This window comes from Lynx canadensis, chromosome B1 (genome assembly GCF_007474595.2).
Source record: "Lynx canadensis isolate LIC74 chromosome B1, mLynCan4.pri.v2, whole genome shotgun sequence".
Lineage (NCBI taxonomy): Eukaryota > Metazoa > Chordata > Mammalia > Carnivora > Felidae > Lynx > Lynx canadensis.
The window spans coordinates 119911201-119939027 of NC_044306.2; the positions used below are offsets into that span (position 1 = coordinate 119911201).

Below are 27827 nucleotides of genomic sequence, written 5' to 3' on the forward strand. Positions count from 1 at the left end.
TATTTTAGGTCTTTCCCACAATCACATCTCATCTAGATATTTCAATAGCATCCCAAATGGTCTCTTTGCCTCTAGTTCTCCACCCCATTGCAGCAAATATGTAACTTCAGTTACATATTTCACATTGCTCTCATAGTTATCTTTTTGTGATTAAAAGACCAAGACTTTTTTATGTTAAAATTCAATTCTCCCATCCCTTACCCTTCAGAATAGAATCTGAATTCATTACCATGATATGTTAAGGCACTCAATATATCCAGCCTTATCTTTCAACTGTTTTGTCTCCTCATTCATTCTTTTTAAGGTTTTTTTTTTTTAATGTTTTATTTATTTTTGAGACAGAGAGAGACAGAGTGTGAGCAGGGGAGGCGCAGAGAGAGAGCGAGACACAGAATCCAAAGCAGCCTTCAGGCTCTGAGCTGTCAGCACACAGCCCGACGCAGGGCTCAAACTCACAAACCGCGAGATCATGACCTGAGCCGAAGTCGGACGCTTAACCGACTGAGCCACCCAGGCGCCCCCCCTTCTCATTCATTCTTTCCTCTGCCCTCCCCAAACCCCTTAGAGTACTTGCCAAACTTGTAGTTTCCAAAACTTACCAGGTCAAGTTCTCTGAGACTTTGCATTGTTCCCTCTGTGTAGGTGACTTCCTCTGTTCCCCCCCCCCAGCTATGATTTTGTTTAAAAACAATTCTCTTACATATAGACATTTTCCCTGAGCACCCCCAGTTAAATTAGATACATTAAAATTACTCTATGCATGCATTTATGTCATCACATTATGGTGACTATCTGATCCTTTAATGGTCTCCCCAATTAAAAGACTTTCTTAAAGGTGACATCTGGATCTTTCATCTATGTATCTTCAACATCTAGCTCAGTGCCTTGCATATAATAGGCATTCAATATATTTTTAAAAGTTAACAGGAATATGGGAGTAATTTATCAATAGATCTCTATTGCATTAACATTCTTCAGCCTAAACCTTCACTTAGGGAGAAACCTCCCCACTTGGCCCAGTCAAATCCAAGTATCACTGACTGACAAACTGTAGGAGTCTCAGTCTTGCCTCAACCTACATCAAAAGCAGTCCCATATTATAAATGGATGTTTTTTTAAAGCTATAAATAAGAAGGCTTTTGGAAGGCAGAATGTACTATCATGTGAACAATGTTACAGTGACTAAATTTCAAGCTAGCAAGTACAGAAATGGCAATGAAGTTGTATAAAACTGAACCACCATGGTAGTAGCTGGAATTCTGTGCTCTAGGGCAGGAGATCTTACAGTGCTTGAACAAAGAGGAGAAAGAAAAAAAATATATCCTTATTTCTTGTTTCCTTAAGAATAGTTTTAATTTGCCTTTGACATTTTTCTTCCCACTTTTCTATGGAAAACCTGTCTCATACTGTTCTCTTACAAAGTATGTATATGGTAAAGCCCAATCTCATTATTGTTAACTTTTGAGATTAAATATGCTTTGATGATGGGATATCTCTGAAACTGTCACATTTCTTCAACACCAAATAAACCAAATTCTTTAAGGTTTTTTTTAGATGTAGTGAAATGTTTCTTAATAAGTTTCATTCTTTTAGTGCCATGTTAAGTCACTGTTTCTGTGCAATGAAAAATCAACAGGTACTAGATAATGTGTATTAAAACCTAAAAGTCTCACATAAGTGGCTCCATTAAGTCACTTAGATATGATATAGATCAGATCCATCAGAACCACTATGCACAGCATAATTCTTTAATAAGAGTGTATTAACTTCTTAAAGAATTCTCACATAGATTTATTTAAATAATCAAATCCAATACTGTAAACACTGATCATTTCTGGTCTAAATCACACTCTATCTCTGTTTCCTTTGCATTTTTTACATTGTTATTGAAGCAACAAAGATTATAGTTATTGTTGGGAAGTAATATTAATTCAAATTACATATTTTAAGTACTGGTAAAGTTAATTTGTAATTTGTATACTGGGATCCACAAAATGGAGGCTACCTAAGTGGCCTGGCCCACGTCACAAATGTAAACCTAAGCCAGTCTGCATTTACAAAAACACCTGTTGCCTTTAGATTTTTTACATTGTTATTGAAGGAACAAAGATTATAGTTATTGTTGGGAAGTTAATATTAATTCAAATTACATATTTTAACTACTAATAAAGTTAATTTGTGTACTGGGATCCACAAAATGGAGGCCACCTCAGTGGCCCAGCCCACATCACAAATGTAAACCTAAACCAGTCTGCATTTACGAAAAACACCTGTCAGGGAAACCTAGCATACGCCAATCACAATCCTTCAAGTCAGCTTTAGCTCTAGCTTACCTTACCCTAGAACACAGGACCTGTTAGCCTTACAAGGAAATCCCCAACCGCCTAGCCAATCATGCCATTTTCATCTTGCTGCTCTAATACTTTGTAAAACTGGCTCCTGCCCAAAATCCTCTCAGAAGTGGAGGTAGTATGTTCCCCAATCCATGGATTGTTTCCTTTCAATAAGGACATCAAACTTGTTACTAAACTGTTTTAGTGTTCTCATTTGATACTACCTAATCCTCAAAATCCTTATCTAGACGATTTACCCAATTTTCAACCTAACTTGATTTCATTTGAAATTTTAAAGAAAAATTTTTACCTATTTAGACTATTTGTTATTTCTGGCCATAATTATGAAGTTTTATTTTCAAGGAAATACAATGTATTTCAAGGAAATACAAAATTAATTATAAATTAATTTTTAATCACTGTTTTATTAAATAAGATTGATGAAAATACCACCAAATTAAAAACTAATTAACAGCAAAGGCTTATTATTATATTAAAATCTAATCTAAATTACACTGTATTGAAGGAAAAACCGCTTGTTGACTTTTTCACCTTATACAAGGCTGCTGTATCTCATTTATCATCAGTAATTTGAGAGGCGTTGAGATATTGAAAAATATTTAGTAATAAGCTTTCAGAGTGATTTCACATTTGGTTCTAATTAATATTTTTATTATTTTTTAAAACGTTATTTATTTTGAGAGAGAGAGCATGTGCACAAGCAGGGGAGGGGTAGAGAGAGAAGAAGAGAGAAAGAATCCCACGCAGTCTCCACACTGAGAGTGTGAGGCTTGAACTCACAAACCTTGAGATCATGACCTGAGCTGAAATCAAGAGTTGGACAGACATTTAACCGACTGAGCCACCCAGACGCCCGTCTAATTTCTTTTTAAAAATCTACATTGAAATAATTCACATACCATAAAATTCTTTTGAAGTCTACAATTCCGTGAGTTGCAGCATATCTATAGAGTTGCATAACCGTCATCATTATCCAATTTCAACATATTTCATCACCTCCCCCCAAGACCCTATACTCATTTAGCAGTCACTCCCCATTCCCCCTGCCCCTAGCCCCTTGCAGCCAGTAATCTACTTTGTATCTATTTGCCTTTTCTAGCAATTTCCTATAAATGATAAAATATGTTGCCTTTGTTTCTGGGTTTTTTCACATTTTCAAGCCTCAAGACACATGTTGAAATATGTATCGGTATTTTGTTCTTTTTTTTAATGTTTCTACTTATTAGAGAGAGAGAGAGAGAGAGAGTGAAAGCAAGTAGGGAGGGGTAGAGAGAGAGAGACAGAATCTGAAGCAGGCTTTAGGCTCTAAGCTGTCAGCACAGAGCCCAATGGTGGGGGGTGGGGGGGCTTAAACCCACAAACCGTGAGATCATGACCTGAGAAGTTGGACGCTTAACCAACTGAGCCACCCAAGCGCCCCTGTTCTTTCTTATTAATACTATTCCATAATAAGGATATACCACATTTTATTTATCCATTTATCAGCTGGTGGGACTTTTGGTCGTATCCACTTTTTAGCTATTATAATGTTACTCTGAAGATTCACGTATACAAGTTTTTATGTGAAAATGCTCAAATGTATTTTCAGCTCAAACATTTGTGCATGGTTTACTATGTACCAAACACCAGCTTAAAAAAAAAAATTAACATTTACTTATATTTGAGAGAGAGAGACAGAGAGAGTGTGCACAAGTGGGGGAGGGACAGAAAGACATGGAGACAGAATCTGAAGCAGGCTCCTGGCTCTGCACAGAGCCTGATGTGGGGCTCAAACTCATGAACAGCGAGATCATGACTTGAGCCATTAACCGACTCAGGCACTCCAAACACCATCTTAATTTAAGGTCGAAATGATGTTCTTAGCATAAAACAGTTCCCTAAACCACATCAACTTGTCTTGATCATAAAATGAGATTTTGAACAAAGTATAGAGAGGAGTAATTTAATTTTTATGCGAACAATATGAAGTAACATTTGGTTGACTTGGTTTCCAAATCACCTATTACAAGCAGAATATGTAAACATACATTCTGAATATAAAATCTGGACTACAACATTTACAATTTAATTAAGCTAATAAAATGGCATACACTGTGTTAGAGCCAGTATCCCTAACACGTTATAAAATTCCATGATAAAGTTACAAAAATCTGAAAACAGACTCAACATTAATAAACATATGTACCAATCTATATTAAATATACTTATTCACACATAAATTTTAATTAACCCTGGTACTGAGGTTTTTATAATTATGTGGCTTCAATGATACATTCACATATTAGTTTTGGGGTTTTGGGGTGATGGTGAGGTTCAGAGCTGACAACCAAGAAAGAATTCTTGAAGATGTCTTTAGTGCAAAAAGGTGATTTTATTAAGGCACAAGGACAAGGCAGAAAGAGCTGCACTGGGACTGTGAAGAGTGACTGGTTATATACCTTCAGATGGGGCGTGGGTTAGGGACAGCATAAGGCTCTAAGGAATTTTGGAAGCAAGGTTTCCAGGACCTTGAGGGGCTAGTTGTTGTTAGGAAAACATCATGTATTACTATTTAGTAAAAACCTCAGTCATGAGACCCTTCAGATGTACATCAGGGGCCATATGCTTGGAGTATAACTGCCAACATATACTGGGGGTTAAGTATAAAGGAGGTTTGCAAAGGAATTTTTATGTGTTTAAAGAGACACACAGGAATCCTGTGGCGGGGGTGGGGGTGGGGGTGGGGGTACAGAAGTACACAAGTATTAAATCCTGACTCTACTACTTAATAATTTTATGAGCTTGAGTGTTTCATCTATATAATGGGTATTTGATGAGATAATGAATTAAGAGACCCCATACATAGTGCTTCAAGTAACAATTATTAACACTTATTTTTAAGAAATTTACACAGTATTTTAATTTCATTGTAGGTTATTATTTTAATTTTGCAGTTCTTCCACCACATCTTATTTGCAAAGGCGTGTAATAAATAAAAGTGATACAGTAAAACCTAAGTTACCAGAATGCTTGGGAAATGAGTCATCTGGATAGGTAAGTTTTCCATAGGGTACGTTTATACGCATAGAAAAAAAAAAATCAACGAATAGGATAAAACTATTTCCTAAACCTATTATGTACTTCCATGCATTCTTAATAAGAATATACTGGTAGTAATTAAGCTTTTTTAAATGAATTTTAGTGATTAATGAATCACTACTGTTATGAATATAAGTTATAATTGAATGATAACATTTCACAATCCTTTCAAGGCTTACCAACAGGAATAAGCCCACTTGACTTTACCTAAAATTTTTTTTTTTTTTCAACGTTTTTTATTTTTTATTTTTGGGACAGAGAGAGACAGAGCATGAACGGGGGAGGGGCAGAGAGAGAGGGAGACACAGAATCGGAAACAGGCTCCAGGCTCCGAGCCATCAGCCCAGAGCCTGATGCGGGGCTCGAACTCACGGACCGCGAGATCGTGACCTGGCTGAAGTCGGACGCTTAACCGACTGCGCCACCCAGGCGCCCCTACCTAAAATTTTTTATCATGAAGTTCATGGATAGAATATAGGAAGTATGTGAATTCAGTTGGGGAAAAAAAATTACTGCTTTATTTTTACTAATCTCGAACTGAAATGTAGTATTTCCTTCAATTTTGAATGTAAGCAGCAAATAGCTATACATAGGTCTGTATCACCAATAGGAATGAGATACTTTATATCACATTACAACTATTGCTATGAATTTTACTTTATACATTTAAAAACATTATTTTGAGAAGAGTCAACGGCTTTGCCAGACTGCCAAAATGGTCTGTGGCACAAAAAAAGTAAAGAACTCTGACCTCAAATTTGTCCCACTCCGCTGTGCTTTGTTAATTCAGAGCATTAACATGTTCCTTTATACTTTCATACTGAAGCTTGTTTAGATCAGGGTAATACAAATTGGCTTATCTGGGACTTTTCTTAAGGGACCTCCTGGATACTGTGAGTTCCCTTTGGGTCAATAGGAATGTTTCCTCCCACTCTTATATACTGGCTTCTGAAAGAACAAAACAGAGGGAGAAATAAGTCAAATAAAACTAGACTCAGAGGACACTGAAAGTAGAAATATACAACATCCTACTCTCCTACTTTCTAAAATAAGAGACAATATGAAACTCCACCTAATGAACGCACTGAAGTTAACTGCATGGGTTCAAATTCTACTTCTGCCATTTATTAGCTGTGTGACCTTGGGATAGTAAATCTCCCTGTGCATCAGTTTATTTGTAAAAGTAGGTTAATAAGCACAGTCCCTGACACAAGACAAATGTTGCATAAACATTACCTATATTTATGATTATTCTTGTACATTTGTTTCATATTACAGCCAGTTAATGTCTGGCTGGTTACATTAATAACTTCTATTTACACAGTATTGTAGTCTACAGTACCCTTTCACATACATTATGACATATGAACCACACAATAAACCTGTGAAAAAGGACAGCTATTATTATGTATAGTTCAGTGTTGAAGAAACTAAGATGGTAAGTAGCCACACAGTATCACACACATCAGAATAGAGCAAGAATGCAAACCTGGATTTCTCCCTCCACCCCAACTGCCTAATTCTGTGTTTCTACCATATCAGACTGGTTAAAACAGAGAACGGAGATTATTCTGGGAGAAGGGAAATAAGCCACATGATGAGCACTTTAGTACTCTGCTACTCATGTCCTCTACCCAGAATAATCTATATCACCTGGGAGCTTGTTAAAACTGTAGAATCTCATGCCCCACCAGGGCCTACTAAATCAAAACCTGCATTCTGAACAAAATCCTTAGGTGATTCACACAGACACTAGTCTGAAAAGCACTGTTTCACTAGTTGCTCTAGTGACACTCATTCTGGTCACTTAAACAGTATAAGCTAGCTCATTCATCACAGACCTACTTTTGTTTTTATTAGGTAATACTTTATTGTAACAAGAAAGAACTTGATTTTTTTCTTGAGTATATTCTAAAAATGAGTTTATATACATACACATATTTTTTACAGCATTTTGGATTCTTCTTTCGAAGAGAGAGTGCATGCGTGCACGAGCAGGGGATAAGGGCAGAGGGAGAGAGAAGAGAGAGTCCCACGCAAGCACCATGCTCTTTATAGGCGCGATCCCACGACTCTGGGATCAAGACCCAAATGGAAATCAAGAGACTGCGCCACCCAAGCGCCCCAAGTTTATATTTATATTAATTCTTTAAAATATCCATTTCATGGGGCGCCCAGGGTGGCTGAGTCAGTTAAACGTGGGACTTCAGGTCAGGTCATGATCTCATGGTTGGTGAGTTCCAGCCCCGCCTCCAGCTCTGTACCGACAGCTCAGAGCCTGGAGCCTGCTTCCAGTTCTCTCTCCCCCTCTGTCCTCCTCTCTCTCTCTCCCCTTCCCCCCTCATGCTCTCTCTCAAAAATGAATGAACGTTAAAAAATTTTTTTTAAATATCCACTTCACTTAGGAATGCTGGAAAACTTTAAAACACGTCAGCTCTTACCTTTACTCCTTTTAAAAATTAATGTACTACCCTTCACCTGAAGGATGCACTGGACAGTAAAACCACCCTCTCTGTGTTTTACAACACCTAAATTAAAACAGGCCGATCCTACCCTTATAGGTGCCTCCTCCCCCACCAGATATTTCAGTTAAGTAATGACTTTTTATGACTCAAAACTGATTTCTTGAGTTTTGCAACTCTGTGGCTCTAGAAATTGAAACACAGCAAGAAGAAGAAAAAGGTATTAAGCCTATTTTCCTACCTCAACCTTGGCGGATGGTGAAAGGCAAATAACTAGTCCGCCCCTATCCCCCAAGTTAATCAATTCACTGTTGAGTTTGATTTCTAGGCCGCTGTCATTCTGGGAACGAGTGTATGGGTTCACTCTTCTCGGTACTGATCCTCTAGGCCAGAAATGCGCTATATTTTGGCACGTGAGAGCGCTGATCAGCGGTTCGCCTGGTTCTATTTAAAATGACTGTTTCATTTTGAGAGGTGCCTCCTCCCATTGGTTAACCGGCCCGGATGGGCAGGAGAGTAAAATATTGCTCACCTGCTTCCCCGAAAACTTCAAAAGCACGGGTCAACCTGGGCTAAAGTTATCTAGTAATTAGTTCGTGGTACCTCCCACAGCACATTCCTGATTGGGCGCGTGAGAGACGGATGTGTCGGCGCGCGCTCTAACCAGTCTGGGGAATTCCATTTCCTCTCCCTCCCACCAGCATAAGCACTCAGGGGCGGTGCTTCCCGGCGACGGCCCGCCCCAACCCGAGCCGGTGCTTATTGCTTCTCGCGAGAATCTGTGGATTTGGGGGCGGGCCCTCAGCAGGAAGCGCGCACAAAACTGCCCTTAAGTCATTGCAGAGGTATAGCTCCTGTTAGCCAGCCACGAGGTTCTCGCGAGATCCGCCGCCTCAATACCAAGTGAGGAAATTGGGGGATGCTGCTGGGAGGGGCGTGGGGCTCAATCGCGCAGCTGCCGCTTCCATTACCTTCCTCCCATGGTCTCCTTCCGGTTCTCGATGCTTCTCTGAGTCTGAGGGTTTCCGCCGTTCGTCCACCCTTCCCCCCAGCCCATGACCCGCCTCCGGCCCCCGCCCTCCCAGTCCAACCTCCGATCTGTTTAGTAAGAAGGTGCTGTTCCGAAAAGGAAAAGGGGGTAGCATAGATAAACTCAACCCTGAACATAGGAAGTAAACCATCCCCCTTCAGCCTTAGATTCGTCCTGTGCTCGCGACGGCGGCGTTGGCGGACTGATACGCGGTGGTGAAGAGGCAGGAGGAGGGGGGAGGGGCGGAGCGTGGCAGCTGGCAGTAGTTCCGTCAGAGCGGACATCTTGTGGCTGTGTCGTGCGCGTGAGCCCCGTAGGGCCGGGGAGGCACCAGCTGCCGCGCGGGGAGGAGGCCGAGGCCGCAGCTTGAGGGAGGCCCCGGCCCCTCTGTACGCGTGGGTGTGGACGGCTAGGGGATGGGAAGGGAGGCCGGCCCACTGGCCGGCCGGGTAAGAGGGGAAATACAGGCCTTGGTTGGCTTGAGTGACCAGCCTGTTGGGTGGGGTAGGGTGGGAAGGCTGGAGAAGCCGGGGCCTGTCTTGTTTAAGGGGTGGGGGAATGGGCGCGTCCTCGCGCCTAAGCCGGAGCCTCAGGGGCAGCACGGGCGCGTGGTGGCGGTGGCTGGGCGGGCGCGTGCGGGAGCGCGCTGGAAGGCGGAGTGTACGGTGGCGTCAGGGGCCGACACAGAATAGCCCTAGCTGCGGGGACGGCAACACATATCAAGCCTTCCCTCTTTTATTTCCTTCCCCTCCCTGGCCGCATCTTTGAGCAGAAACCGAAAGAAGTCCGGAGTCTCCTGTTTCCCCCTCCCCCCTAGCCTTTCTTTGCCCTAGTGACGCCGGCATAGCGCCGACTAGGCCCCGGCTCCTCCTCTGCTGGGCTCCGGACCCTGCCCCGCACCCACCCCTTTCTCCTACGCCTCTTCCTCTCCCACCCGGGTCTCTTCCTATCGAGAGGCCGGGAAGTCAAACTTGTAGCCGCCCCTCCGCTCTTCCCGTCACCTTCGCCTCCTCTTCGGGCCGAAGCACGGCATAGAGGCTGTTGGTGGCTTTGCCACGCCACCCCACCCACCCCGGATCGCGACCGTTTTAAGGGACCTGGATTCATCAGGGTCTCTTCGGGGCCTGTGCGAGTGCTGATCTGCTCCGTTTTTGCAAAAGGCGCCTGTGTCTGGCAGAGCCGGTGTGAGACGAAGAGACCCATCTTTCCCTGCCGCCCGGATAATCAAGAGTTTTGGCCGGACCTTTGAGCACACACCGGGAGAGTGAGGAGTCAGACGAAAAGCACAGACGATGGCGCTGAAACGGATTAATAAGGTAACCCTTGGGGCTAAAGGGAATGGGGTCGTAGGAGGAAAGGAAGGTTCAGTACCAGAGGAAAGCGTGGGGGTGGGGAGGAAGTATAATTATGAAAACGTCCCTCTTTGGGTCACTTCTCTTGGGGGAAGGGAAACGCAGATCTACTTTAAAGAAATGAATGTTCAAGCTAAAGAACAACACTTGTGGCGAGTGAGGTGTTATCTTGTGTATGTTTCAGTGGAATCGGTGCAAATTAGGGGTGGGGGAGAGTGATTTCAGGCGCCTCGGTTCTGCTTCTAAAAGAAGAGTTAGTCTTGTTTGAGGTCAGAATTGCCGAGAGACGCTCCAGCAGATGTCATGGCGCTTCCTATTCTCGGTGCTTAAAAACTTCAATTGTAAGATCAAGGATCTTAGGCTTTCTACGGGAAGAATCATTGGAAACTCAGGGGAGAAGAACGTGTAAATCTGGCGGGCCCCGAACTTCATTGGGGGTCGGTGTAGAAGTCTCTTAGTGGCTGAAAAGTAGTGAATGAGCTTAGTCAAACTTAATCGACTGGGGGCAGGTTGGTTACACAAGAGTAAGTGGGGTTGAGAGGAGATGGGCTGACACAATGTTACCGCTTCCTGTGTTTTGTAGTTGAGGCTTCTCACCCGAAGCTATTTATCTGAGGGACATCGGCAACTGATGTAAAAGGCTTCTGGAAGCTCTCTTCTTTTTGGCTGGGGGGGGGGGGGAGGGGGGCGGACGAGGGGTGTGATGGCAGTAAGGGAAGGCTAGGTGTACCTAGTTTTGCCTCGGCTCTGTTAATAACACTTTCGGGGAACAATGTTTCGCCACCTAAAATGTGGTTTGATACTAAACTATCCTTGGAAATTGGGGTGAAAAAAGGATTTTTCGAGGCTTGGGGGGTGAGCAGAACCTCCACCTCCGGAGGTTTAGTCTCATTTTCTTGCTCTAACTTCTATCCCGCATTTTAAGATGGCGGCTGCTTTAACTGGTTCAGGCTCTTTCCGGCATCTCCTTTCCTAATAATATAAAATGATATTCTTTGTTAAATGTTAACTTTTACATCAGATTGTACATAGCTCTTAAGACGTCCTGCTCAAGACTTTATCTATATTCAAACTCTCAGACTGTATTTCCCTTTTTTGTAACTTGTGTATGTGTGGTGTGTTTGGTTCTTGCACAATCGAGGAGGGTGGAGTATTTACAGCTAACTTGAAAAAAATGTCATGGAATAAATTCAGCCTTACTAAAACTAGCAGACAGAGGAGGTTGTGGGTTAGAAACTTTGGTTTTGGTGGGTTACTTTTTTTAAAGGGGTTCTGCATGGAAGGAATGACAAGGACTTGGCTTTACTAAGTAGACCTGATGCTGCCTAATTTTGATTTATTCAATACGTATGACTTTGGAGTTTATTTGACAACACTGATATTATGAAAGATGAAGGTTCAGATCTTCATGGAATGTATCGAGGCTGAAATTTTGAATTTTGATTTAGTCCATCATTGCATTGTCATTGTGTGTTTATGTGAAGTATAAACTTAAATCTCTGTGATTTTGAGAGGATGGAAGAGGAGAGGAAAAATTTTGTAAGAGTTAAGATTTAAAGCAAAAAGGATTAAGCATCTCTTTGACCACTTTGAAGGCCAGCAATACATTGGAAAAGCATAGTTAATACAAAGAATATAACATTAAATACAAATCAAAATCTTTTATCTGTGAGAATTCGTTCAGGCTACTAAGATGTGGAATAGTTTCAAACCCATAGCTTTTTATGCATGTGGAACTTCAAAGGAAGGTCTCATTGATTTTTTTTCTTTTACAGGTGATACCCAGCTGCTGTGACACCACTTTAATTATTTAAAAGCCCTAGAGAGGCAATATAATGGTTAAGAATTTGAACTTTGGAGCAGAAATGCTCCAGTTAGAATTCTAGGACTGGGCAAGTTATTTGTATGCCTCTATAAAATGAGTATTTGTTACGTATGAACAATAGTTGAGTGCCTAGTATGTTCTAGATGCTAGGACTGCAGTAGTGAGCAAAACAGATTTAGGGTCCTAGATTTTATTTGTTTATTCGTTTATTTTAGGATTAAAGAGGTTAGTGTGTGGCTTGGAACAGGCATATGGCATTCAGATTATTACTGCTATTTTAATATCACTTTTTAATTTTCAAAATCTCCTTAAAGAACTTTCGTAGTTTAGTACTCTTCATTAACATCAGATTGTCTTCTGTTGTAAATATTTTGAAGATATGCGTAATATATTAACTAGACATAATACTTTCCAAATTGGAAAAAACAATATTTATGTAGGACTGTTGATTCAATGTACAGAAAGTTTTTGAAAGGCATGTGGCTTGGTATTTAGCTGTTACTGTCAGAATCACATGGTGAAACTTCAAAAAAAAAAAAAAAAAATCCCAGATCCAAAGAGTATTAGTGAGTGATAGTTATGGGGGATGGTTTTATTAATTTCTGTTCTAGAAATACAGGGTCAAGTAGGCATCGCTATTAGTATGGTATTTCTTGTGTTACGCACTTTTTTCTTTTTTTTTTTTTTTAATTTATTGTTTGGAGCCCCCAAATTCCAAATACTAAGATACTTACATTCTTTGTTGATGCTTTATTGAAATGCTTATTGTTGGATTATTTTTGGCCAGTACTCATTTGATAAAGCTTTTGGATTTGTTTTTTCTAAAGCTTACGTTAAAATATATTGTGTTTCTTAGACCAGGCAGCTTTTTCAAACAATCTTTCTTGTTTTTTGCTGTATTATTTATTTAATAAGCTGTAGTATGGTTTTACAAGGCTATTTATTAAACAACAAAAACGAAAAATGGGAACTCCCAAGTTGATTAGTGGTGTTTGAGGACCATAGGCAATTATACTACTCCCATTAAACCAGGTAACTACAGTGCTTGTATTTTGGGGAAGTTTAAAAAGAACTTCACATAAAATATAATGTGAGCCAAGCCTAGAAGAGTAACTCATGTTTTGAGGGTTTGCAATGTGTCAGAATTGTTTGAAACCCTTGAGGTTCAGATCAGTCTACCTCAAGAGCTTAAGCTCTTGAACTCCATAATTGTACTGCTGTTCTGAACCATTTGTTTCTATTTTATCAGGTGAATGAATGTCATTTTAGTTTTACTACCTGCAATAAGCTGCTCTCCTCTCCCACTTCACTTTTAAATAATGGGAATTTCACTTTATTCTTAGATTATAGTTAATTTGTGAATTAAGATATTCACTAACATAAGTTTTGAAAGTGGGAGTGAATGTTCTTTTTGGTTGATCTCTTAAAGGACTGGGAGTTGCCATGTTCCAACTAATTGCTAGGGGTATCTTAAAATATCTTGTCTCCAAAGAGCCTATAGGCTGGATACACAGTTTTGCAGGTGTTTCTTTAGGATCCTCAAGGCTTTTCTGTAGCCAACTAAATTTGTGGGACAGTTGTGTGACTCATGGATACTGATCATGGTGACCTTGGTGTTTATTTTATGAAGAGGCACTTACCTTGACACTGTTTTCATCATCCTGCTCTTTTGCAGTGTTAATTCTAGTTTTTGTTATTCCTACGAATATAAACTTGAATACTCTTATTAGCACTGGGGGAGAAGCTACTTACGATATATCTGTTACTAGATTATATGTGAATTTAACTCATGGATTCCGTGCACCTTGTTAATCCAAGATACAGTAAATTCTTGCAATTTTTCCAAATACTTTTACTGTAATGATCCCTTTCTAGTAAAGAAAACAGTAGGTTCTTAATGCTGACATAAAGATGTTTTCAGATTAAGATTTCAAATCTTAGGTTGGCTTTTGCATTCCATAATATACGTTCTTGTTCATGGGTTTTGACATGAGTTGCATTTATATATCGGGAAATTGAGCAGAGTTCTTAATATAGTGTATAGGATCTTACCAGATATATGGAATCATTTCATTTTCTCTGGGAACAGACGTGATTTTGAAATGTCCCTTAGGTGATTCTGAAGCCTCCCTCTGGTGAAGATCCACAAACATCGGGGTAATCATTTAACCAATACTTAACTGAGGGAAGTTTTACTCCATTTGGCGCAGTAGTTTAGTCCCAGGAGATAGAAAATGAGGAAGCTTTGTCATTACCCATGAGAGTCTCTGCTTTGAGTGGAAGAAACAAGCATATAAACACATGAATAGGGGTTTGTCACCTTGTACAACTTAACTTCCAAGAATCTAAGTCAAGTATGGGAAACACTTAATTTAAAAGAAATTAAGGGGAGTGCCTGTATAAGTTGAGTTCTGAGTCTTGATTTTGGCTCAGGTCATGGTCTCAAGGTTTGTGGGATGGAGCCCCACATTGGGCTCCACACTCAGAGCGTGGAGCCTGCTTGGGATTCTTTCTCTCCCTCACTCTTTCTCTGTCACAATAAATTTTTAAAAAGGGGTGTGAAATCTTTGGTTTTATATCGGATTTACCCATTACTGTTTTTTACCTTTTTTGAGAGAGATGCAGGGGTGGGGCAGAGAGAGGGAGACACAGGATCTGAAACAGGGCTCTGAGTTGACAGCAGAGAACCCAGTGTGGGGTTTGAACTCTGGAAATGCAAGATCATGACCTGAGCCAAAGTCGGGTGCTTAACTGACTTAGCCATCCAGGTGCCCCAGATTTACTTATTATTAAAGATAGTTTATTTAGGGGAGCCTGGGTGGCTCAGTCGGTTGAGCATTCGACTTCAGCTCAGGTCATGATCTCGCAGTCCTGAGTTCGAGCCCCGTGTCGGGCTCTGGGCTGACGGCTCAGAGCCTGGAGCCTGCTTCCAATTCTGTGTCTCCCTCTCTCTCTCTGCCCCTCCCCCGTTCATGCTCTGTCTCTCTCTGTCTCAAAAATAAATAAATGTTAAAAAAAAAATTACAAAAAAAAGATTATTTAAATAATTTGCTTATGCTATATTTTGCCGTTTTATGGTGGGTTTTATAACTATACCTAATTCTGTCAAACCAGTAGTATTTTGAAATCAGCAAGATTAAGTGATTTTCGTTACTTTACTGGAAAATTTTATGTTGATTGGGTTTTACTACTAACGGCATGATCTTATTTGAAATTGAACAGTGTAATTAAGAATGAATGCATTTAGTGAATATCTTATTAGCTAAGTTATCTGGCTAGATAAGATTTTCAAAACTATCCTCTGCCTTGTTATGTGTGAAAGGGAAAAATTCGATGAAGTGTTTTATACTTTCCCTAAACATCTGATTTTTATCTGCAACAATACTTTCAATATAATCTTGTATCATTGATATTGACAACTTTTCATAGCTAGATTTGTCTTATTTGGCCTTGTAGGTTTCAGTTGTGAATCACTACTTGGTTACTTGTTCGTTTTTAGGATGGAATACTTGTTCACATTCATCCTAGTCTTGTTATCATTTCAAAGCTAATGTATAATTGGATGTTTTCAACCACAGGACTGCTGTTAATTTTTGTTTTTTCTTATCTATGAAATGCCTTGTGTGTTTTCATGTGTCAAAGCTGAGAACCTAAATTTGGCTTTCTGTTTTGCCCATTTAGATAATGCCTACAAAAGAACAGCTTTGAATAATTTTAAGTGATTTAAATGGTGATCTAAAGAAAGAAAATTGTAGTATTATTCATTCAAGACATTCTTTATATCTTGAGTAATGAGCAAGCACACTGTCTCACCTGTAATTACAGCTACACAGGAAGTTACTATATTGTCAGTGATGTAATGAGACATGGTTTGTAGCACCTACCTCTTAATTCTTAAAGTAAAAGAAACTTTTAGGATTTCGCATAAATTGTAAATTCCAAACTAAAATGATTTTAAAGTGACTGTTTCTTTTCATTCTTTAAGTCTGCAGTTCTATGAAAGTGTTCAGATCCTAAAATATTTTTGCCAGGTTTCCTTCTTTTGAAATAACTTCTGGTAAGCATACATTTCTGAAATGTTTGCTGTTTTCTTCTTTACTATTTGTGTCTATACACAGTATATAGAAATTTCACGATGTTAAAGTTAGTAAGAAAATTTTTGTTTACTTCATAGTAAACCTGATCTTTATAAGAACAATTAGAGCAGTTCTCATCGAGCAATAATTACATAGCATTTTGTCCTATCACTCGTCTGAATATGTACCTTTATATTTTGTTAGGTTGTAAAGGCTTGGTGAGGGTGAGTTCTCTCAAAATTTCTTTAAAGGCACTCTTCTTTCCACTTCATGGCCTCATCTCATCCAGACCCCAAAGCAGTATTTTATGTTGCTGCTCAGTATAGGTTTTAAGAGGCAAGAGATGTCTTTATAGTGCTGATTCACGTAGTTCTACAAATCTGGTCTTTAAGTCAAAAGTTTTGAAAGAAGTGGACTCTTGAGTAAAATACAAGAAATTGCCTGTCAGTAATGGCATGAACCTTTTAAGTTTTCCCAAAAGTTATGATAGGAATTGTATCTATACTGCTATCGTTATGACCTTTGGGTGATAATGTGCATGATGGATAGTGGAGTATGGGATAACAAATGATTGCGAACATGGTGATGATAATTACTGTACTCAGGGATGGAACCCGTGAACTTGGCATTACCACAGTAATTTCATAAATGCTGACTTTGGTTATGTTGATCTAATGTGTAAGTAGTGGTTGTCATTAGAAAGTTCAGCAGGATGCTTAAACGATTATTACTAGAGGCATTAAATCTTACTGAACACTCATTGATATGGCTGCTCTGTAGTTTCATTATTCATAAATAGTTCTTGTATTTCCAACTTACGAATTCTTTAATGGCAGAGACCATTTCTTGTACTTCCCATCATCTCTTTAGGCCTTTGCATTTAATGCCTTGGCTTTTTCTTCATAGTCTGGTTAGTCATTTCACCTCTAAAGTGAGTAAGATGTAGATACAGTAGAGAAGCAAAAAGCAAATATTTAGCAGTATGTTTAGACTTTAGGTCTTTTCATGTTTTACTTCTAATAGTCAACTTTCAAAGAGATCCTGTGTGCTATAATGATCAAAGCAAAGATCTAAAGATAAGCTGGGCTTTCTTGTAGGAGCCCCACAAAAGGAATGGTCATACTTCTTAATGTTTAATCATGTACCTACAATTGAGAACTCACTGCCTTAAGCTGTACCTTTTGGCTGCCTTTTGGAGAGATTTGCTTGACTCCTTATCCTATGGGTCTGTTTAGGCTCTTTTTTTTTTTTTTTTTTTTAACATTTATTTATTTATTTATTTTTGAGAGAGTGTAAGTAAGGAAGGGATAGAGAGAGGGGGCCAGAGGATTCAAAGCGGGCTTTGTGCTGACAGCAGCAAGCCCAACGTGGGGCTCAAGCTCACAAACCGCAAGATCATGACCTGAGCCAAAGCAGACACTCAATCGATTGAGCTACCCAGGTGCCCTGTTTGGGCTTTTAAATGGAATAGAGAAGCATATTTCTAAGTGAGAAAAGGCCTGGATTTTCATACTAGCTAAGTATGCAGGAAGGTTTCAGGAGAAGCAGTTCAGAGGAAGATGATCAAAAAAAAATTTCCTCCAGAAGAACATACCATGACAAAAAAATATTTAAATTTGGTGAGGAGGTTTGTTTGTTTTATGTCCTTGTATGCCCTTGATCCATTTTAGTGTCCCTTCAGTGTGAGTGGAGCCTTTAAGCAACTCCTAGTATGTGCCAGTCTCCCCTGACAACTTCTTTTCTATTTTAGTGGTCTTAATAGTTGGCTATGGGGGGCCTGGGTGGCTCACTGGGTTAATAAGCATCTAACTCTTGATTTGGGGTTAGGTCATGATCTCATGGTTCGTGAGTTTGAGCCCCATGTTGGGCTCTGTGCTGGCAGTGCAGAGCCTGCTTGGAATTCTCTGTCTCCCTCCCTCTCTGCCCCTACCCCATTCACTCTTTCTCAAAATAAATAAACATTAAAAAAAAATTAGTAAAAAATAGTTGGGCAAGAGCCCACTTTAGTAATGCTATTCTTGGGGAAAGGGATGGTCATCATATGAAGACTTCCCAGGTGCTATATGTGAGCTGTTCTCTGGTCCTTTCCACGTTCCTCTCTACTAGGGAGCAAAGAGCTAACAGTTTCAGTACTTAGTATGATTTTACCAAAGACAAAATTACTTTTGGAAATTCATTGAGTAAGTGCTTCATTGAAAATTGGTCTCAGTCCAGTAAATAGAGTTTCCTCTTGCAGTGGAATGGATAATTGTTTTCTCAGTTGGCTTTAATTTAAAGGCCATGTAACTTAAAAAATAGGTAACACTAGATTCACACTGAGTGTAGTAATAAGATGCAAACTAACTGAATGATTATGGAGAAACTGATCCTATGAAAACCTCAGTTTTCCATATCCTGTTCAATCTAGGGCATTTATTCCTTAAGTACAGTGGAGAGTTGGTTTAGTGCAATTGAAATTTTTTTCTTCAGTATGCCAAATACCGTATCAAATTTTTTTAAATGCATCTTTGATGTAAGGACACCCTTTTTAAAAAGCAGCCATTTTGAAATCTGTTTCTAGATCTCTAATTTTCAAGTGTCTAGTAGATACACTACTTTTGTTTTCCTACACATCCTAAAGCTTAGTATATCCTACACTTGCATGCAGTCTTTCCTCTGATGTAAAATAGAAATCAGGCCTATTTTCGTAAGATTTTTGTAAGGGTAAAATGCTTGGTATTTAAGATCTTTTTTTTTTTTTCTTTCTTTTTTTTTTTTTAATTCTCCGTGACTTAGTTCATGTTCTACTCTCACCTGAATTACTGCTAATGCTTCCTAATGTAGTTACTGCTTCTCTGTCCTTGTATTTGGGATTCCTACAATACGGAGATGAGTCTGTGATACCCACAGATTAAATTTTTGTATGGGTATATGGGGGATAGAAACTCTAATAGTTAATTTTAGAAGTGCTTGTCACAAATAGTGTTAAAAGCCAGTGTTCTGGGGGTGCCTGGGTCTGGGTGGCCCAGTTGGTTGAGGGTCCCACTCCTGATTTTGGCTCAAGTCATGATCCCAGGGTCGTGGGATTGAGCCCCATGTTGGGCTACGCGCTGAGTGTGGTGCCTGCTTAAGATTTTCTCACTCACTCTCTCCCTCCCTCCCTCTCTTTCTCTCTCTCTCTCTCTAAAAGAAAAAAATTTTTAAAAGCCAATGTTCTGAATGATATCTATAGAAATACACATGGATACAAGTCTATATATATAGTTAAAATTTGAAGCCCTGCAAAACAATGCTATATATTCTTAAGAGATACATATCTAGTAGTGTATAAAAATGGGGAGAAGTAGTGCAAACCAAATTTCAAATAACCTTCTGAGGGGCAAGTGGAATTGGGGAGTACGTGAGGGAGCTTCAGGTATATCTAGCATTTTTTTAAAATTATTTATTTTGAGAGAGAGAGAATCGAATCCCAAGCTCTTGCCATCAGCACAGAGTCCGATGTGGGGCTCAAACTCCTGAACCTTGAGATCATGACCTGAGCCAAGATCAAGAGTTGGGCATTTAATTGACTGAGCCACCCAGGTGCTCCTGTAGCTTTTTTTTTTTTTTTTTTTTTTTTTTTAAAGTTCATTTTGTGGGGTCAGGGGAGAGACAATCCCAAGCAGGTTCTGTGATGTTCAGTGTGCAGCCCAGTGCGGAGCTCAATCCCACAAACCATGAGAACCTGAGCCAGTTAAGAGTCAGATGCTTAACCAACTGATTCATACAGGCACCTCTCTGCAGCATTTTATTTTTAATATGAAGGAAATATAGTAAAAATGTTCAGCTTTACTTGTCAGCCGGGGTACACAGATTCAGGGGTACTTTTAGGATATGACCTAGTAATTTTAAAAATTGAAAGTTTTTTCTAGTGTACTATTGTCTGTACATTTTTTTAAAAACACCCCAAATTTGATTTGCCTTATTCCTGCTTAAAAATTTCTGTGGTTCCCATTGCCTTTGGGATGGTCTTTGATATATTCAAAGCTACTGAAAGATCAAGCCATGGTTAACCTTGCTGGTCACATGTGCTACCTTCTTACCTTTACTCTTTTGTGTTTCTGATTGGTATACCAGAATTACAAGCAAATTTTTGTAGACTGTTCTTTCATACCCTTGACTTTGAATAAGGTTCTCTGCTTGGAATGCTTATCCCTCCATCAGGACTCAGCTCAGTTGTCACTGTTTTTAAACCCAGGCAAGGTTAGTGGTTACCTTTTCAGGATTCACAAAGCATTTAAATGTCTTTATTTTAAGCACTTAAAGTTGTTGAAATGTAGTTTTTTGTTTCTGCATTGTGCCTACTTTATATTAACTCAGTCTATTAGGGAAGGGATTCAGGTTTTATCTCGGTATATTCAGACCTAACATGCTTGACACCAAATATGCACTTTTCCTATATGTGAATAAATGATGGTGAAACTTTAGCTAATAGCAAATACTACTTTTCATTTTAGAAATGGATTTAAATTAACTTCTAGTTTCTGTGATTAGATTAAAAGTTGCTAGACAAAATACATGATTTCTCCCTGCTCCCTCTAGCTTGATTTTGAGACTGTTTGATTTAGATTTCTTACATGTTTTTCAAAAAACAAGACTTGAGCATTACATTGTGCTTTAGTGGGATAACCTCTATATAAATGGCCGTGGTTCGGGGCGCCTGGGTGGCGCAGTCGGTTAAGGGTCCGACTTCAGCCAGGTCACGATCTCGCGGTCCGTGAGTTCGAGCCCCGCGTCGGGCTCTGGGCTGATGGCTCAGAGCCTGGAGCCTGTTTCCGATTCTGTGTCTCCCTCTCTCTCTGCCCCTCCCCCGTTCACGCTCTGTCTCTCTCTGTCCCAAAAATAAATAAACGTTGAAGGAAAAAAAAAATTTTTAAATGGCCGTGGTTCCCAGGAACTTTCTGCTTAGAACGGGTCTCTCCTCACTCTTGGCGTTTTTTCTCCCTTGGATTTGTTAGAAGGAAACTGGAGCAGTTAACAATCAAAGGAAATAACTATAGGAACCAGAGCAAGCTACAACCTCAGGGACTGAAATTGCATATCTTTATGCCAAGTCAGCTCTTATTATCTCTTTTGCCCAATGTGGTCTCTTTTTCTCTGGATTCACCATGTAATTTCAAGGCACATGCCTGCCAATAGTTCTAGGTCACATCCTTATAGTTAGAGAAGGAAGAAGTCTTCCCAGCTTCAATATGAAAAACCAGGCAGAGATGGATGGACCTGATTAGGTCAGGTCCTGGCTTGGCTTAGGTTACTTTCCAGCCCTTTGAGCTAATCACTGAGGCTAAAGAAACAAAATTCTATGATTAGCCCTGAGTAATGGGTGGTTATCAGCCACCATTAACCAAACACTACAATCACATGTCTTGGAGTAAGGGAAAAGCATTTCCATGAAAGCAGGGTAAGATAGTTTATTGAGTAGATAAAAGGTCTTACACATTAAGAGCATCTGAGGTGACTTCTTACTGTGCTTTCTCATAATGTTTCTTGCTGAGATTTTCTTACGTATTCTCATTTGCTTATGCTGTGGGCATAATAATGTCATGAGAATTACTTGTTATCTTAGAGATGAACGCTGGTACATGATTTGAAAGACCTGTTTTGATCCCTAAAATAACTCAGGTTGGTTTTTTTTTCAATGTTGTATTTAAAGTAGATTTTAGTATGTAAGATAATTGGCCTAATTTTAGATCTTTGATTATTACTTCAGAGACATCTTGGTCATGGAGAACTTAGAAAATAAGACACTCAGAAATTATCTGAGTAACAAGAGCCTGAAATTTTGGGAGGGAAGAGCTGAAATTAGACCTTCACTCTAAAGTTAGAATAATAATGCCAGTATTATAAAGGCTTAATTTATAAATATTATGCATAAAAACTTGTTTCCTCTGTAAGAAATATGTTCTTTAACATTAAATAGGGTGTTGGTATATTCTAGGTCAACTTTATAGATTCCGGAAATTTATAATGAAGTTGTTTCAAGGTCACTTAGAGCAGTCATCGTTTAGATTGGTTTTATTTAAAAATAACTGCTTTTTTTTCTGGCATATAAACAAATCTGTATTCAAAACATGTTTATTAAGGACATAATTTGGGCTAGATCAATGTAAGAAACGAGATAAATCTTTTATGGAAAAGGAGGGGGGGATGGTTTAGAACAGGTAAGTTTTTAACCTTAAAATAGACCCCTTTTTTTGAACCCTTGTGTTCCTTAAGGAAAGAGAATTAAACTGTATAAATTAGCTTTTGGTTTTTTGTATTTTTTGGTGGGCCAGCTAAACAGTAGAACTTGTTACATAAGCTTTGGAACATGGGAGAATTCTCTGGTCGTGTCAGTTTGACTAGACTACTTGAGTTTTACCAACAATGAAGTTTTTAATGCTTTGAGATGGTGTTAAAGTAGATTCCCATCATAACAAAAGTGGCTGGTTATGGGATGTAAATAATTGCCATATGAAACCTAATCTGGCCTATGAAAAAGTCATTTGCTTAATGGGTAGTCAATTAATTCAAGTACGTTTCTATTTTTACTCAAAAATTGGTAGTTTTGGGCGCCAGGGTAGCTCAGTCGGTTAAGTGTCAGACTCTTGATCTCAGCTCAGGTCTTGATCTCAGGGTTGTGAGTTCAAGCCCGTGTTGGGCTCCCCCCTGGACATCAAGCCTGAAAAAACAAAACAAAAAATAACTTCAAATACTTGATTCAGAATCATTTGATAATTTGTAACAGTGTTTGTTTTTGTTTTTAAGTTAAAACCATACATAGTTTTGTTCTGTTTTCTTAAGTTATTTACTTAGAGGGGGGAATATCCCAAGCAGGCTCTGTGCTTACAGCGCAGAGCTGACATGGGCCTCAAACCCCCACAAGCCATGAGATCATGATCTGAGTTGAAATCAAGAATAGAAGGCTTAACCAAATGGGCCACCCAGGTGCCCCCATACATAGTTTCTTTTAACCAGTTGTTTAAATCTCTGTTCAGAGTTTCTGTAATTCCTACTGATCAGGATCCATGGTGGTTGGGATGAATTTTCTCCCATTCTTAAATACATTGAACATAAGAAGGTATATTTATTTAGGCAAGCATAAAGGTCTGATCTGATCTTCCGTTATCCTAAGTTGTGTATCCTGGGATTTCTGGCTGTTTTGATAACCTTAAAAACAAATGTGTGAGTTTGAGAAGCAAGTTGGCAGTGTATCAGAGCAATCTCCAACTCCCAGTTTTATTGAGGTATAATTGATTTGTGACATTTTTAGTTTTAGAGCTACAATGTCATGGTTTATGAATTTTGTGAAACAATTACCACAAGGACAATTCTTCTGCATTGTGGGGTTTTGTTTTGTTTTTAAATGGAGTGAATCTAGATTGATCACTGTGCAACAGTTGGTTATTTTCTGAAATGTATTTGGACCATGTGAGAGAGGCAGATATTTGCTCTGGATCGAGCCCCACACATACTCTCTTTCTCTAAAATAAAATTAAAAATTAAAAAAGAAACAACTTTATTTTCTGACTAAATTACCCGTATTTGTTACATATAAGTCCTGGAAAGGCTAAGTACATATTTATAAATATAAGGTCTGATGGAATTTTGGAAACTGCATGTTTTCCTAAGAGCAAATTTCAGTTTCTTCCAGGGTAATAAACACAGTTGAGTTGCAGCAATAAGACCAAATCAAAAAGGATACCTACCTACCTAGCCCCATTAGAGATTTTTCAAGTGGAAATGAGGTCTGTGGATAGTGTGGTTCAGATACAACAGAGGATTTAGGATAGTAGAAATAAGGGCTTCTGAGATATCCTGAAAGTTAAGCAAACAACATGAATGTTGAGAACTGTCGGTGTTCTTAAGCTGTGAAAGTATCTGATACAACTTTTCTGGTTTGGACGGCTTTTGTTGATGTAACAAGAATTTTTGTATCTGTGCCTATTATGTTCCACGATCTGGACTGTGGTTAACTTAATGTTTTCTTTTACTAGAATGTATTAATGTGAACTATGATTGTGTGTCCCTTAAAGAATGGGGTGAAGATCAACTATTGACTCTGTTTGTTTGTTGTTATGGTTATATGACCCATCATTTTCTGTTTTGGTGTAGGAACTTAGTGATTTGGCCCGTGACCCTCCAGCACAATGTTCTGCAGGTCCAGTTGGGGATGACAGTAAGTTACTCTGAAGTTGATTTGAATGGCTAATTTCAAAAAAGCTTGTACATTTTTAGATAACAGTTTTGTTTTGTTTTTCCCTAGTGTTTCATTGGCAAGCCACAATTATGGGACCTGTAAGTATTAAGAATTAAAAATTGTTGCTTTTAATTAAAAATTCAACATTGACCTAGTTATATTTAACTTAGTCTCATATTTATTTTATTAACCTTGTAATGCCGTTTTGGAACTGCCGTAGTTGTACAGCTTTTGAAAGTCCTAAAAATTTAATGAATTAGTCATTTGTTTACATATATTATATGTGTCTGTCCCTGTATTCGGGTTCTAGAGTCTAGCATCTCTATGACCTATCAAATATTTTTTCACTTTATCCTAGTTTTCTTTTGTAGTAATGTAAAGCATTGTTGCAGAGCTTCCTGTTATTTATAGACCATTTAATTTATTAGCTCTACCATGGACCTAATTCCTCTTGCTGCCAAAAATCTAAGTTTTTATTGTATTTGATGTTTGTATAGAACTTTAGATTTTTACAAAATTTGAATATTTTTAGGTAGAAAGTGATATTTTGAATACAGCAAAATTCCTTTCTATCCTGGGTAGATAAGAAACTGTATATGCTGGATAATTGAATATTCAGAATTATGGATACCATCTAAGAATTTCACAGAATTAGAGCGCAGTAAAACAACCTGGGGTAAGACTGTATCTTGCACAATACTTAATATTTTTTTTTGACTTGGAAGGCACTTTAGGATTTCTATTCTATGTATGTCTTAATCTGCTTTCTTCCCCCCCTTTTTGGTGGTTTAATCTCAACATAAATGTCAATAATGTACTTGGTGAGATAACGGTCAATAAATAGGTATTATTCTAAAAGGAGAAATGCTCTTGGAAAAGTTAGCCAGTTGATGGGTTGGATCAATAAGTTTTTATTCCGTAGTTCTGATTTTGATAACTTTAATCTTTTTTTTTTTCCATCTCCCTCTGGTCCCCCACTGTATGCCAGCCATTAAGGATAGACATAATACTTCTCATTCTTTAGGGAATTTAAAATCTGGGAGAGACCGGCAATTAAAACAAGTGTATAAGATAGGAAATTTTATGGGAAATCATAGCAGGGATGATTGAGTTAGAGTAATTGTGAAATGTTACGACCTAAAGGTAGGGAGACTGTTGGTGGTGTTGGTAGAGGGGGGGATATTTATCTTAATAATCTGAAACATATCTGTATTATCCTAATAGGGAAAAAAAAATTAACAGTCAGAATTGTTCACTTCCAGTTATCTCAAGGACTATTCTTACTACTGTAAATTTTATTTTGCTTTAAAAATACTTACTTTGTAACAAAATTGTGGTTTATTTATTTTAAGTGAACATAGTTAACTAGTCTGGCTTTTACCCAGTTTGGTCCACAAAACAGTTTAGAAGTTAACAGTCTTCATATTAAAACCCTGACGAGGCCCTCATTCCATAGCAGTAGCGACTGGGGATGGAGTTTAGCAGCTACCTCCCTTTTTTTATATGGGGTTTGTGTCTCACACTCCTGTCTACTTCATTTTGCCTCCCTAGATTCTGTAGGCACATGGATTTGCTGTTTCTAGAATTTTGTCATTATAGATCACCAATTCTTAAAGCAGAGTGTTCAGTAAAATGCCTTACCATTTCTACCAAGTAAAAGCTCGTCTTTGATCCAGAGGGTGCTGTAAGATGGTCTCATCATAAAAATTAGTTGTCAGTATTAATAAGGCACTAAAAAGTTGGTAATCTCAAGACTTAATTGGATGGTGTGCATGATAGAAACCAGCTCTTTGACACCAGTGTGACATTTTTCTGCTGGACTCTGAGACTTCACTGTTTATTGAACTTTTGTTTCCAAAAGGTGAGGAATATACTTAGAGTAAATCAGAGTGAAGCATAAGTGAGTAGTTTATGCCAGTAATTTTTTAGAGAATAAGAGAAAATTGCTTATCCTGACCTTTTTTTGTAGCTGCTTACTTATTTGCTTTTATTTTCAGAAAACTTTGTTAATTGTATCAATGACAGTTTTCTGCTTTTAAAAACAAATACTTGATTTTCAGAACTATTTAAATATTCCCTAATGAACAAAATTTGCAGAAATTGTATTTTAGTAAACACCGGTTTTGGGTGTCAACTTGGAAATAGTTAGCAATTATCTTTACCATAGCGTCAACAATGAAACAACTCATGTTCTTATTTTGGCTTTTGATTGCATCCTTGTGATACAACATCACAGTTTGATTAGATAAATAATTGCTTTATTTTGTTATTATGCCTAGCTGTGTGACATGCAGATAAATGAGCTAAAACATTGGGACATTGGTAGTATAGCAATCCATATATTTGCAGATTTGCTGAAAGAATAAATGGTAACAAAATTGCTATGGAGTACTTCTTAGGTCAGTAAAGTGATTGGCAGTGCCACATAACTAAAGGTTCCTGACTAAGGAATGGAGCATCTAATTTGTTTTGATGCAGAGTAACTATTCAGTTTTAGTGTATTACAGTCTGGGAATGTTCTTGATCATTAAATTTATGAGGCAAAATGCTTTCTAATAACCATTTGAACTGGCTTATTCTTTCTTAAGGTAAGATACTTTGGAAGCACAAATACTAATAAAAATTAAACCTTTGAAAGAAATGACAGAGCATTGCTGGTTATGTGGTTCTTAAACTTTGGTGGTGGCTGGGTTTTTTGTACTATATTGAGGACAATTCCCATTAACAATTGGAAAAGTTAGGAGAAATTAACTCCTTATTTCTGGTATTTATATACTTGATTACTAATTGGAAATGGAGCTGTGAGAAAGATGGGAGAAAGATAAGTTTGAAATTATTTGGAGAACCACACTAACTTCCACCTAATCTATGATACAGCCAAGGAAGAAAGTACCAAACTTGAATAATATAACGTCATCTTTGGCAGCTTGAGCAGAATCAACTACAAAAACCATCTGAAGTCAAATAATTGGTTCATAGGTATTGTCTCGTTGGTCCATAAAGGTTATTTTTCAACTTATTTTAAGTGTATTATGTCAGTTTCTGCAAAGGTTAATGATACATGAAAACTCTTCCCTTCATGACCTTTTAAAAGGAGCTTTGTAGTCCAGAGGAAGAGTAGAGAAGTGGAAAATATAAGTTATAAATATGTTGGATAATAGTAAATGTACAGAAAGTATAGAAGAAAGGCAACAAGCGGATTGAACTAAAGGAAAGGCTGTATTATCTTTTTAAGGACATTTAAGCTTAAGATGGATTCTATAGTGTAGGTAGGATCCTAGAGATAAAGATACAGATGCAGATAAGAATATTTCAAGTAGGAACGCCTGGGTGGCTCAGTCTGTTAAGTATCTGACTCTTGATTTTTGGCTTATGTCATGATCCCAGGGTCGTGGGATCAAGCTTTGTGTCAGGCTAACGCTGTGTGTAGAGCCTGCTTAACATTCTCTCTCC

At 38.5% G+C, this 27827-nt stretch overlaps 1 protein-coding gene and 1 long non-coding RNA gene across 5 annotated transcripts in view; one reads left to right on the forward strand and one right to left on the reverse strand.

The window, feature by feature from the left end:
* Positions 1–4715: 4715 nt before the first annotated feature.
* LOC115512372 lies at positions 4716–8596 on the reverse strand. Its single transcript, XR_003968376.2, has 3 exons — positions 8136–8596; positions 5872–6380; positions 4716–5639 (listed from the first exon to the last, which is right to left on the reverse strand). It is a non-coding gene; the product is annotated as an uncharacterized LOC115512372 (long non-coding RNA).
* Positions 8597–8680: 84 nt separating this feature from the next.
* The window catches only part of UBE2D3 (ubiquitin conjugating enzyme E2 D3), a 28904-nt gene continuing 9757 nt past the window's right edge, over positions 8681–27827 (forward strand). The window contains exons 1-4 of one of the 4 annotated variants that reach the window (XM_032592929.1): positions 8681–8797; positions 10085–10240; positions 24290–24353; positions 24441–24472. In XM_032592929.1, the coding sequence (XP_032448820.1) occupies positions 10217–10240; positions 24290–24353; positions 24441–24472 (120 nt within the window). In that variant the 5' untranslated portion in view covers positions 8681–8797; positions 10085–10216. Of the gene's footprint in view, positions 8798–8885; positions 9008–9202; positions 9314–10084; positions 10241–10428; positions 10450–24289; positions 24354–24440; positions 24473–27827 lie in introns of those variants that run through there. The other 3 variants (XM_032592930.1, XM_030313345.2, XM_030313346.1) reach the window with 3 other exon arrangements.